Genomic DNA, 14,467 nt, shown 5'->3' on the forward strand with positions numbered 1-14,467 from the left:
ACTTTTTAGCCACCCTAATGTATGTGTGTGAGTAGTGGGCATACTCGTAACGGAATCAATAACAGAAACACAAATTTATTGGCGCGCACTTTTGAATTGAGTTCATTTATCAGCCCCAAATTCAGAGTTCAAGTGCGCCCACCAATTAGGGCTACTGCTGGCAATGCCCCTAGGCCACATCGTGCTATATACGAACGTAGCGTAAATTGATGAAATTTTTGCTTAAATTGCTTTCAAAAGCTAATTTTTGTGCACGCAGAAACTAGCTAAAAATTAAAAGTTTATTGCTCTGATTAAATAAGTATGTTTTCATTTTTGGAGTTTTCGTTAGTGGAAAATAACAATTAATAAATTGACATTGAATGAAAATTAAGAGCTAAGCAGGATGTTAGCGATATGACCCTCTTTAGCATTAGAATGACAAAGCAAAGAATATCTACTTTTTGGAACAGTTATTGTGCAATTTACATATAGAGTAGCCGTAACAGGACTGATAACCAATATAAATTAACGGTCTTACGTAAATTGTTGGTCTTTTGTGAAATTTTTTGCTGCGTTGCAATTACTACTATATAAATTAACACATAACAGAAAGTACTTAAAAAATTAATATTCTAATATTTTTTAATATTCTAATTTTTTTAAAATTATTTTTGTTGATTTACATTTTTTATTTTTTTTTATATTCTATTTTTTGGTGATTTGCAATTTTTCCGCTTAGCCAATTGTTCACACCTCTATGGACTCATTAGCAGTGATTAAATTATAACTAAGTGTTGATTAGTTAAAAGCAAATTATTGTTTGACGTACGCGGCATAATTGCAAGCGTGTGTTCAAATCAAGTTGTGCTGCTGCAGGTGTTATGGAGTGATGTGTTTAAACATGCACATACAATTTACCCCACAATAATGTCAAATAGAATTAACATATTATAACTAGTCAACATCTGCATACCAAAATAATCAGTCGAAATTCCTCTTCTATATAAATAAATGATACTTTTACGTTTGCCAACCTACGAGATGACTAGTATGAGACTATTATAGTACTAGACATAACCTGAAAATCATTATTTACTATTAAAAATACTGCTTTTCAGGTTTTGTCATGAAGTATACCAGTCGCATACTAGCATAGTTCAGTTGATATGATCTTGAGAAATTTCGTTATAAATTTTCGGTTCTTGCACTTTTGGTATCGCAGTAGCAATATAGGCTTTTGGACTAAACATGTTTAGAAGTGGGCATGGTTTCGCCCGTAAATGGTAAAATGTTCACTGTCGAACATTTCAATCATACAAATATGAGTATGATTCACAAGCAAATATTCGCTACTGATTAAAATTTTTCGTTATCGCTGATTTAAAGACAAACTTTTCGATTTGTGTCCATGGTTTTGGGAAAAATTGTTAAAATCGGTTCGATCCTATTCCAACTCTTTTTTTCTAACAAACCTTATGCCAAATATGTCGGTCAGTGTAGAGTATATGTATACATAAAATTGCTTGAATTTGCAAGTTGCGTGACTATATAGTATTCGTTAACAGCTTAGCGCTTCCTTACTGTTTAATTCTGATTTTGCTATTAAAAATTAAATTCTTATATGCCAAACATTTTATTTTAAATTTTGAATTAATTTTTTTTTAAACTAAAAAGTTCCCAATGAGTTGTTGTTTCAAATCAGAAAGCTCTAGTTGCCAACCGTTGCTTTCTCAGAATACGTAGTTGCATGATTCACTGCAGGGTAGCTGCGCGTTTGTTGTTGTTAAGGGCTGGCATAATTGATTCATCAATATCATTGCAACAGCTCAGGGATTCGAAATTTATCTCAGTTGATGTTTGATGTATATGTGTGTGTTTGTACATGCTAATTTACTAACTACGCAAAAAAGGTTTTTAAGGATGACTTACAGTCAAGTTCATTTAAATTTGTAAAATTGTTACTACACTTTTTGTGTTGTAATAAAAAAAGGAGCTGCAACCTCGTTTATAAGTTTTTCTCCACAAACTGTTTCTCTGCTCAGCTTTTCCACATAAACGTTGTCTTTTCGGATATATGATTAACTGAATATATGCACAATAAAATCTAAAATAAAAATAACGTAACATCACTTTTCATAAGTTTTCAGATGAAGGAAGACGATATAATGGAACCTACTCAAATTGAAACAAAATTTGAGATTTGGTTATAAAATGGTTATATATTGGTTATGTCTGGTAGCGGAAGCTGAAAATTTTATGCTACATACATATAAGTAATATTATGTATTGAATCGTAATCAATAAAAACTCAATTTCAATTTTTTTTTATGGTACGTTGTTTTGAATTTTGGGTAACGATATGTATCAATAAATGCAAGTTTTGGTTGCTTTAAAAGATATGGTGTACATAAGTAGAAATATAGAATCTGAGCATATTTTTATGTAAATACAGCTTACTTCTATTGTGCAAGCTTACTCAAAACAGGCCTTAGGGATAGTTAAAATAATATGTAAGCAGCTTTGTTAAAAGTATATCCATGTTCATATGTATAACAATCAGTTAATAACAAAAAAAAAAAAATAAATTGGATAACAAGATGTGTACAAAACTCAGTGAGATTATGTAATACACAGTTGTTATATATAATATTTGCATGTAATTAAGTCCTTTTATGTATTATAATTTGTAATTTGGAAGAATTTTTGGAAATAAATTTTTGACCCATTGATTTTTTTTTGATAATATTTTTTTTTTATTTACATTTTTTTTTTTAATTTTTGTCATTACTTACCCACTGTTAGCAGGCAAATAAAAGCGCAGCTTATTGCCCAATTTAGTAAATGATTAAGCTGCATTTTCTCAAACGCGGCTTGGTTATCTCAAATAGTCTTTATGTTTCAAATACTGTGGCAGCTTCTGTGGATTGCTATAACGCCGGTGGATTTAATGAATTTGATGGCATATTTTTAGGGCAGCTGGACTTTGTTGATACAGCTTGCTGCTTGTTGTTGTGGACTGTTTGAATATTTCTGCAAGAAATATAATTTTGTATTATTAGAATTGATGATTTATGGGCTATTAAGTAAATATTGTTCTATTTTCAAAAAAGTTAATAAAATATAATCTCTTTCTACAAACATAAGTGCTGACTGTAATAGTTTTTTCTACAAACTGTCGTGTCGAAAAGTAGATATAGACATATGAAATATGTATATGTATATATATATATTGAAGTGTCATTTACGTTCATTTTTCTCTGAGGTGTTTGGTTTTTTTCTAAAAAAAATTATCATTACAACTTTAAAAATAAATATTCTAAAATTTTTCGCTCCACAAAAAAGGTCTTAATAATTTTTTTTTTAAATATGCTCTTTTAAAAGCAACACGCAATTAAATTTTTGTTTGTGAATGTAAATGCCTCAACTTGGATCACAGCTATGCCTATTTTTCATATAAAATCATTGGAATTTCCACAATTTTTTTCACTTTGCTATAGATAAGTCAGTCGTCAATGAAAGATGTCGAACAAAACTTGTCACAATTTTAAAATTGCATCTTCAGACTTCGAATACATGTCGAAAATGCTTCCGATTTTCATTGTAGACATTTTTTCTTGAGCCGTGTGTAATTTGTTTTAAAAAAAAGTTCTAATATATACTTACATATGTATGTATATACTGATTTCCACCTTTTTCATTCCCAACTCACTGTATATGCACATATATTGGAAAACGTAAGAGTTATCTCAACAAGGTTGGGTTAGGATAGATTGTAGGGTTGTTCCAAACTCGATGGATGTCACCTGGACAAGCATTTGTCAATTGTGGTACCCAAAAACCCCATTAAGTGCATCACCTCCCAGGTCGACGAAGTGTTTTAAGCTTACCACAAACTGATTCAGTATCGAACCAGTCATTTTGCTGGGTTCTACAAAGGTGTGTATACCGAAATTTTTTAACCCCAGTCTGCCAAAAGCCGTGCAATAAAAGAGAAGGGGGCAAGCTGATTCCACCTCACCTTCTCCCACACAGCTTTGGCAAAGACCGTCCGTCAAAACATTTGGAAGTCCCGCGTGTGTAACTATTGGACAGTGTCCAGTCAATGTCTGAAGTTGGAGTTGATGGAGAGCTCCCGTCAGAAGACTCCACCTCCTGCTTTCCTTCTTAACTTCGAACCTTTCGTGAAGAAAATCACTGTACTTCTTCAACAACGGCTTCGGCTCGCCCACAAGTTCCTCGCAATTGTGCGAGCAGAGAAGGAACCACGAGGTGAAGGTTCTGCGAAACAGCGGTATATGAGTAGATTGTAAGGAATGGATTTCAAGTAGTGGAGCTATGTCTACAGGTGTAACGTTTAGAATGACATTGGGTAACATTGCTGGTGTTGTCTTTAGTGCAGCAAAGATGACGAAGATGGCCGTTCTTTCATCACGCTTCAGCTGGTTAGGTAGTGTAATTTTTCTGAGCATCTTCCAGCAGACAACGACATGGGCTTACAATATTAGGGTAACTACGGTTTTATAGAGTAAGAACACTACTATTGGTGAGATACCCCACCTCTTATCAATCACCCCTCTACAACAATAGACGTACATATATGTCGACAGATACCTGCCACACTCTCTCCTCAATATTTGGCTTCCATAAGAGATTCCTATCCAGGAAAAGTTCCAAGTACTTCAACCTGTCCACTGGGTGAAGAACAGAGCCTGCCAATGTGGGGGAGGGTAACATCAGGGACTTTGCATCTCCTAGTAAATAAAACTAACTCAGTCTTATTTGGATGTATGCCTAATGATGATGAGATCTTAAATTGTACTTAAGAATTTTAATTTTTCCAACAGAACTACATTGTCCTTGTAAGTCATCACCCGAGAGCCTCGTTTATCAAGTTCCTTCAAAAGATTGTTCACCACTAGGAATGTATCTCAATAAAAATGCTCAGAAATTTCGCGTAGCATAATTTGGTGAGGTTCCCACAATGAGTGTTATTTGTAGTACATACCTTCCCCAACATATCCATATGTAACAAATGGTTGATTTATATACTCTCGCAACAAAGTTGCTAAGGAGAGTATAATAGTTTTGTTCACATAACGGTTGTTTGTAAGTCCTAAAACTAAAAGAGTTAGATATAGGGTTATTTATACTAAAGTGATCAGGGTGACGAGTAGAGTTGAAATCCGGATGTCTGTCTGTCCGTCCGTGCAAGCTGTAACTTGAGTAAAAATTGAGATATCATGATGAAACTTGGTACACGTATTTCTTGGCTCCATAAGAAGGTTAAGTTCGAAGATGGGCAAAATCGGCCAACTGCCACGCCCACAAAATGGCGAAAACCGAAAACCTATAAAGTGTCATAACTAATCCATAAATGAAGATATTAAAGTGAAATTTGGCACAAAGGATCGCATTAGGGAGGGGCATATTTGGACGTAATTTTTTTGGAAAAGTGGGCGTGGCCCCGCCCCCTACTAAGTTTTTTCTAAATTTCTCGGAAACTACTATAGCTATGTCAACCAAACTCTATAGAGTCATTTCCTTCAGGCATTTCCATATACAGTTCAAAAATGGAAGAAATCGGATAATAACCACGCCCACCTTCCATACAAAGGTTATGTTCAAAATCACTAAAAGTGCACCCAGGCTTTTTTTAAAAATTGAAAATGGGCTTGGCATCGCCCACTTATGGACCAAAAACCATATCTCAGGAACTACTCAACCGATTTTAATGAAATTCGGTATGTAATATTTTCTTAACAGTGAAATCGGTTCACAACCACGCCTTCTTCCAGTATAACGCTATTTTGAATTCCATCTGATGCCTTCTCTGTATAATATATACATTAGGAACCAATGATGATAGCGGAATAAAATTTTACACATAATAAGGTATTTGACAAATATGTAAATGACGGATAATGAAATCTCGATTATCACTTTATCATGCGAGAGTATAAAATGTTCGGTGACACCCGAACTTAGTCCTTCCTTACTTGTTGTTCATCGGGCTGACTAATTGCCTGTAACTACGTGGATATGTGCCCTGAAGGAGAAGCTGATAAGTGGAATCGCTTCGAAATTTCATTGAATAACGAATGTCGATTTCATAGCCCTTCCTTGTATACAATTATGCACATAAATTAGCGTAAATGGTATTCCTATACATGCTCAAGATGTGAACAAGTTCACGTCCCTGACAATTCATTCTTTTCATATTCTTCGCCACTTATCCGGCTTTATGGCGCAATTTGCTAATCTGAGGAAATATTTGCATATAAACTTTTGATGGCCACACCACCACCACAACCGCATTGTTAATCCCTAGATCCGTTCGCAATTTTCACACCCTCACCAGCTACTCACCAGACAACAACTAGAAGCAAGAAGACACCAACAAATGTACGGAAAATGAATGCATATGACACTAGCGGTACATGAGAGGTTTTTATTGTTAATGCACACATGCTTGACATAATCCGTTAATAAATATTTACAGCTTACTGGCAGCCAAATCAGGTTGGAAAACACGAGTTGTGCAAAGTCGGGGCGAAATGCAAATTGTTCTGGCATATATGGCTTAAAAACTAGCGGAACATGGAAGAAGTGAAATTGTGGAAAATAAAAGATTCTCTGTGGAAGAAAAAATCGCTGAGAAGTAAATCGTTAAAAATTGGAGATACTCTGCAGTTAAACTTATTGCCAGAGGTCCTTAATTTGCGTTTTTTGGGAATTGATAAAAAATTGCTTTTTTTCGAATTTTTAAAAAATTTTATGAAACAGATGTTTACAGTTTTTTTGGTTCATGCGATAGCGAGATATTTAAAGAATATTCGTGCCAAATTGCAATATTTTGAATTTTGGAGAAATGTGAAGAAATGTTAGGTGAACAAAACTATTGGGTAGTCGAAAAAGTCTTTTCGTATTTCGTCAATAGATCTCGTTGATGATATAATGAAGAAATTCGCTATATTTTGAAATTTTTGTATAAAAAAGGGAAAAATGCCACGCAAGCCACCAATGAAATTTGTGAAGTTTACGGAGACGTTGCTGTATCAGCTCGTGTGGCACAACAATGGTTCGCTCTCTTCCGTTCTGAAAATTTCGATATTTCGATTTATACTGATGGAATAATATCACTAGCGAAAAAATGGCAAAAAGTGATCGAACAAAAAGGTACATATTTATTTATTAGTATATAGTAAATATAAGAAAAAATTAGTTGAAGTTTGATTAGAAATTACCCAGCGACTACTTTTTTTGTACCTCGAAATTATCAGAACATTACAAAAATGCATTTTTCAAACATCAAGATCAGATTACTCTCAAATGTTCATAGACTTAACTAAATAAGTAAATTCAAAATTTTGTTTAAATTAGTTGTATGCTACGCAAGGGCACATACTACATACAAGTATATTATATATACACTTTGCAGCAACCATAAACAAGATTTATTTCTTAATTGGCTATATTGTGTCTACTATTCCGGGAACAATTCCAGCTAGATTAATGTGCACACAACTTTAACGAATAAACAATGCCGGCGCACACATGCACATGCACTGGCCTGTGTGTGTGTGTGGATGTGCAACAACGCACACTTTTCAACGAATTCGTGTGTTTGTAGTTGTAACTGTCGCCGAGAAAAAATGACATGCAACAAAATGCGTTGACTTGGATTTAGCGGTAAATGCAGAAATGGTTGCAAAAGCAATTAAAAGTTTCATTTCAGTTTGCCTACAACTCGCTGGGAGGCAAACGGGTGCGGAGAATTAATGGTGGTAAAAGAATTGTAAATAAAAACAGCGTGCTGGTAGAAAAATGCAATTGGAAATTTATGCAAAAAGTGGTGAAACGAACGAACAACTCACTTAGAATTCAGCAGCTGTATCTTGAATAATAATTTTTAGTTTTACCCAATTACAGATTCAATTACTGAAGTCTCTTTGATTAATTCGAAGTTGAACTTTTTAAAGCGAGTGTAGTCTCCGTTAACTCCTTGCCATATAGCGCATGCTCTGATCAACAACTAGCTCCTCTTCGACTGCGAAATCTTTCTGGCTAAGTACAGAAGGCAGAAGATCTACTGAACTAATTGCTCTCAGTAATGTTCATTCGCCTGGGTAAAAGCTCTTACCGGTCATTGGTCAAAATTGTTGGGTGATAGCCCTTAAAGAACAAGGAGTTTGCAGTAGGGACCTTGCTCGATATCGAGGAATTTAATAACGTCTTGCCGGAAGCGGTTGTTAGAGCTATTATACTATATATGGTATTATAGGTTTGGTGTTGAATTGAATCTTAAGCAAACTTTCAAATCGTGCACAACGTAATATGAGTAGGGACCCACTTGAGGGGAAGCTCTCGCTAGTACTCTGGATCATGACTGTCAATGATCTTTTGGAAAAGCTTAAGGAAGTCGGCTGCCGGATGATTGGTTGGACTACGTACATAGCTCCCTCGTTGAAGAAAAATGTCTGAATACAGTATATGAGCTAGCTCAGGGGTACCTAGCATCGTAGGGAACTGGGCTACTGAAACCGAATTGGCTCTATTCTTTAGTAGATCATCTTTAATATATTATCAATGGAAGGATCGCGCCTTCGACCTGCTGACAGAGTTAAGTAACACTGGCTCGTTCCAGATGGGAAGTTCTTACGGAAAGTCAAATTCGGAATGAAGTCAGAAAGGTATTGGTTGCCATGTGTTCCTGCAACAGAGCCATTGAAAAAAGGTGGAGTCCTTCATCAAAGGTAGTTCTTTGGCTTTGAAATCGTAGTAATGCCTATAATGTTCTATGGATTTTTTTTTGCTACAAGGTGCTTGAAATGTCCGCGAAAAAACTGACGAGTGTTCTACGGAATGCTCTCATCAGAACTTGTGCTGCACTACGTACCACTCCAACTATGGCACTGAGCCTCAGCCTCAGACTCAGAAAATCTAGGTACTGAGCCTCTACACTCTGGAATCCTCGCACACTTTGATTTAGTTCTAAAATACTTGAACTAACAGGTCCCCGGGCCCAGTCTGGCTGTCGATTCTCTGCCCACATGTCTTTAAGCAGGAGGCTGTCTGGCGACAGTGGTATTGCAAAAAATTGTAAGACGATTGAGCTTGCTAGGACAGTTACTTCAGTCTCAATAACTGCGGGCGGGTAGAAGCTCAGTTGGCTCACTACTGGACTGTTGGGCCTCAGACCAGCTTAGAAAGTCAACTACCAGCAACTTTTCAGGGTCAATCGTAAAAGGTCTTGGGAACTTTTCCTTCTCAGCAATAGCTGCAATCCAACAACAGGAGTTTATCGAATTGTGTCACAGAGGACTATACATAACAGTCTCAGCATGGTCTCCGCTTTGCTGAGGGACTTAACCTAAGCAAAGATTGAAATATCGCAAGAGTCATGTCTTTCGCGCAAATAGTTGGAACTAGCTAATATCAGCCGCCTCAACAATTTGTGACGGGCTTTGTCTATATTTAAGAGTATTTTTGGTCTATACTCAGGAGTCTTTAGGCATCACAATGGATCAGCGTTCTTACTTGCTTAAGTGGGATACGCTTTTCGATCAAAAACGTTTAACTTAACCTAGCCTAATCTTGTATTTTATTCAAAATATTCCAAAATACTATGCAATTAATGAAGATCTTTTCTCAAATATAATGTTACGTATACGCCACGTATAATGTCAATAGCTATCAGAAAGCGCATATTAGCACTCAACTGTTTAGAGAAAAGCCAACATTGAGTTGTGTGCAGTTTTTTTTGAATTGTATTGACTTGGCATTTTTCCTAACACTTTTCTATTTTCTAACTGCAATCGCCAGTAAATGAACATGAAACTGAAAATGAAAGCGAAAGAGAATCGCGTAACAATAACAATGAAGTGCAAATACGAATTGTTGACAATAGCAAAACCAGTGGTAATGGTTAGATTAGTGGTTGATTATGATTTTGATTGCATTGATGGCAGTGATTTTGGCCATGTAATATACTAATGGAATTAATATTGCATGGCATTGGTTTAACTTCGACCGTTATATTGCAGTTTACATACAGATGGCGTGCATTTGCATGTGTGTGGGTGTGCGTGTGTGTCTGTGTGTCTGTTGCCTCGAACTACATAGTTGCTGCAGAATGTTTGTTGGCGCTCTTCTAGAACAATCGCAAATGTTGACAGCAGCGTTTGTTAGGTGATTATCATAAAATTGTATGCGTTGAGCGAATAGTTCCAGTTTGGCATTTGCAGTTGCTGTTGTTTTTTCAGTTGACGGTAGTCATTGTGAAAAAAGCATGAAAAAAAAATTTAAATTTTTTTGGTATGCAAAACCTTAAAATTTCAGAACATAGCAAAAATATTTTGATTTTTAGCAGGTGCTTAGTGGAGGAAAGTACCCACTTGCTCTATAGAGCAGAGACAATTTTTTAGAATGGAGTAAATCAAAAATAAGTCATTCAATTTTTGCAATTATTTCCTTTCCAATATTTGTCATTGATTGGTAACTACCATACTTAAGCTTAACGCAGTCGCGTCTAAATTTTTAGTGCTGCGAATCTTATTTGAAATGACAAGAAAATTCATGAAATCTTATCTGTAATTCCGCAGATTTTTATGGTACTTTTTCTATATTATAATTCGAAAATGTAACAACCTTTCTGTGTTTTCTTATACGTATAAGGTCTGATTGAAAGAAATCTAGTGCTTTTCAAATAAATTCATTTAGTCCTCTATATTTCACATTGTACAAATACTATCGATACCTATACATCATACGGAAAGGCAAGTTGTTGTCCCAAAAATCCTCTCAGACAGTGTTGTGATTGGTTGGCTTGGTATTGTTTGAGCATGCGTTGAAATTGGATACCAAGAAAGTGAAAACACGCCTAATTTTCAAATTCTAAAACTGAATGAGTTGTCTAATTTTGGTTTCGTTCAACCGTCACGTAAACACAGTTTCGAGTGCCAAAGACCTAAACATTGCACAAAAAAACCTTTTGAAACCATTTAAATAAAGCAGGATACAAATTAAGCTTGATGTATTGGACCACGCGAGTTAACACATGGTCCTTATGTATTCACCTTTTAGCTTGTGCCTGGCACCAAGTGACTACCAACTGTTACTGTCTTCTATCGAACCTATCGAACAAAATGGTGTATATTAAATCGGAATTTTGTAATGACGGTAAAAAAACCTTCACTTTAATGCAAAAATAATAGATTTCTTTTGATTAAATCATACATACTGTGGACAAAAAATTGTAAGAATTTTTAGAGACCAAGAGCGAAATTTTTTTCCTGGGTTGGTAAGACTATCAGTGATATCTGTGTCAAATGTCATCATATCAAAATAATCATTAGTGTTTAGTATACGCATTCTGAAGTATATAAAGAGCATTCGGCGATTTTCACAATGAGTGAAATTATTCAACAAAGAAGGTCCATTAAATTTTGTATGCGGAATCAAATTTCTAGCGACGAAACGTTCAGAATGTTCCATCAACATCAAGTGATGATCAACACGTCAATAAAAGTAAAGTAATTATGCTTGATAATCGATGTTTACCAGTCAGAGATCTTACTGGCATCGTAGTAATATCGAAAGGATCGGTGAAAGCCGTACTGAAAGATCATTTGAACCAAAGAAAGGTAAAAGCATGATTGGTGCCAAAATCGGTAATTAATTTCTAACATTAACGTCTGTGGAACAATGCTTTCCAACTACCAGGATGTGACGAAACTTATTGTTACTACCGACGACCCGGAAACAGAAGATCAATCAGCCGAATGTCATGGCATAGGTGAGCCGAAGGCGAAAAAACAGCAAGAAAGGTCAAAAATCAAAGTTGTGTTGAGAGTTTTCTTTGATTATCGTGTTGTGGTGCTGCTCCAATTCCTTCCAACCGGCCAAACTGTTAACAAGCCGTACTATTTGAATGTTATGTGGATTACTTTGAGAGGGGCGACCTAGATTTTGAAGAATAAAATAAGAATTTTTAAAATATGCATACATATACTATTTCTTTATGCTTAAATTATAGTTACTCATGTGGCTTCAAAAATTAGTCAATATCTCACAGTTCAGCATTACTTCGAATTTTTGGTTGATATATTCACACTTTTGATATGAAGAAATTCCATGTGTGTAGACATGGCTGGGTCATGAACTACTGAGTGCCATTTGACGACATTATCTTTATATATAAAAATTACGTGTCACGTTGTTTGTCCGCGATGGACCGATTTTAGCAAAATTTAGCACACTGTGTCCAGTTTGAACCTACTTGGAAGACAGAAATAACTGGACAGAAAGACTGGTAACCTGGCATTAAGAAAGCAGCAGAAGATCTTTCGGTGACTAAGTTAGATGAGAGAATGAGTCATCTATGTTATAAGTAACAAGTGAACAAATTAATATAAGATATGTTATTGGTGATATATTATCTGTTGATACGCAAAAGGTGGCTTCAAGTTAATTGTTTACTCTTCAGGCTTTCAGGCCGAAATCTTTACCACAACAGAAAATGCCATATTGGCTTTTGATTTAACCAGCAAGTCCTTAAAATTATAGTGGGTAGTTGATCGCGAATACTAAGTCTCACTGCGTTAGGTTATGCAAGCGTGCAATAAATAGACTCTCAGTAGGTAACTCGGTTAATATTACCTGGGTACCCCGGCAGATAAGAATAGAAGGAAACGAAAAGGCTGATGAGTTGGCCAGCACGCACCTTTCAGGTCCTTCAAAGGTTGTTTGAAGCAAGGGATACGTGAGAAATATCCTTGTGGTAGTGTTGATGGTGAATAGACCAAAAAATGTATATTTCTAGACAAAAACGACCTATAATATTGTAGGGGACATCATAGGGCACCAACCTCAAGATCTCGCCTTCAGAAAAATGAAAAAGTGGTTGCGGCGGAATGAAGAGCCTGCGCGGAGGATGATGAGACGCTGGAACTTTATCTTTGCTGCGATTGCTCAGCCTTCAGACGGATGAAAAAGCATATATTCCACCGATGCCAATGCTCCAACTTAAGACATATTGGGCAGAAGGAATGGAAAAAAAGTCAGGTTTTCTACCAAATCTTCTGAGCTGCAGAATAAGGCTTAATCCGGTTAACACCCGGCAGTACAATGGGCCTAATAACGGCCTAAGTGCTGCCGTTTGCGCCACTAATAAGCTAGTTCCAACCTCTTAAAATAGATTATCTTTATTCAGAAAAGTATTTTAGAACGCACTATTACTTTCGGTATAAAGGTTAAATTCTAGCCGAGACTAAATGAAAAATTATTGCAACAATATACTTTTCACCCAAATCGATAACGACTTCTATTGTAGGACATGAAAACGAATTTCTTTCCGCCTTCGGCATCATTTCTAAGTCCTAGCTTAGGGTACTGATAGAATGAAGTGGTCTACCTAATAAGTTTTCACAGAGCTGGCATTTGCTCTTCATTCCTAGAATGTTTGTGCTCACTAACTTCTGAATGACTTTTTCTATGAAATATCACACATATACTTTTTTTTATTTCTCCTAAACCTCATTTTGTAATTATAAATTTAGCTTTGGAATTAAAATTTAGTTTCGCAGGTAAAGAATGAAGTGAACAGTGAAATAAAGTAGATAAAAGGCAAGAGCGATAACACAGTTTAAATGAGAAAAGTAAATGAAGTGCCTGACAGTGCCCTGGGGTAGCCAGGTACAAGTGCGCTTTTGCCCACGTTATCGTCGTCCAATCCCGCAATACTTATGTGCTTTGCCTCGCTTGCCGTCCCGGCCAACAGATCGACTCTTCGAATTCTAAGCCCGTAGTTAGTTGCGCCGAGAAGCTTTGCGCTAAAAATAATATTATTGAAGGATTAAAGTTTTCGAGGAGTTGAATTGCAATGCAACTAGAGGACGCCATGTAACGGTGTGCTCAACTCATATTTCCTGTGCTACGCTACGAGTTGGGGCAACTTTGGCGCCAGCAGCAGCAGCAGGTGCAACAACAACAGTTGTAGCAACAAAATGAATAACTACACGAGATAGAACGTAAGTCGGAAGGATAATTGAAGTAGTTACACGGATAAATGCCGCACATTGTGCACGGCAAAGGGAGGCAAGGCGCCTAAGTGCCAGTTGCTGGCTACTTTGCTCTAGCAATGGCGGCTCCGCTGTGAACTATGAATGTGTTTATAAATTTCATTGCTGCGTATTTGTATGCATATATGAGTTTGTGTGTGTGTCATGTGTATGTCTGTCCGTCCATTGAAGGCGCTTCGTGGAAGTTGTTCCGCTAAGAGTTTAATCGGCAGCAGAGTGACTGCGCCAGAAACAACAGCATACAGCATTTTGCACTTGGTTTCTGTGCATTTTGACCAACTTAGAAAGATGCTGTCCAGTTTTCTCTTAATACCCAGAAAAGTCTGCTTAGTACATTCATGAAGTTCGTTAAAACTCGGAGTTCTGTTGCTAAGGCAACTTTTCAGAAATATATTCATTTGATAACC

General features: G+C 36.2%; 1 protein-coding gene across 4 annotated transcripts in view; it reads right to left on the reverse strand.

Annotated features, from left to right (window-relative positions):
- The window catches only part of LOC120769666, a 136,039-nt gene that overhangs the window by 116,707 nt on the left and 4,865 nt on the right, over positions 1 to 14,467 (reverse strand). For all 4 annotated transcript variants that reach the window (XM_040096783.1, XM_040096780.1, XM_040096781.1 and 1 more), the window contains exon 3: positions 2,775 to 3,012. In XM_040096783.1, coding sequence (XP_039952717.1) covers positions 2,775 to 2,838 — 64 coding nt within the window. In that variant the 5' untranslated portion in view covers positions 2,839 to 3,012. The remainder of the gene's footprint in view (positions 1 to 2,774; positions 3,013 to 14,467) is intronic.

This window comes from Bactrocera tryoni, chromosome 2, assembly GCF_016617805.1.
Source record: "Bactrocera tryoni isolate S06 chromosome 2, CSIRO_BtryS06_freeze2, whole genome shotgun sequence".
NCBI classification, from domain to species: domain Eukaryota; kingdom Metazoa; phylum Arthropoda; class Insecta; order Diptera; family Tephritidae; genus Bactrocera; species Bactrocera tryoni.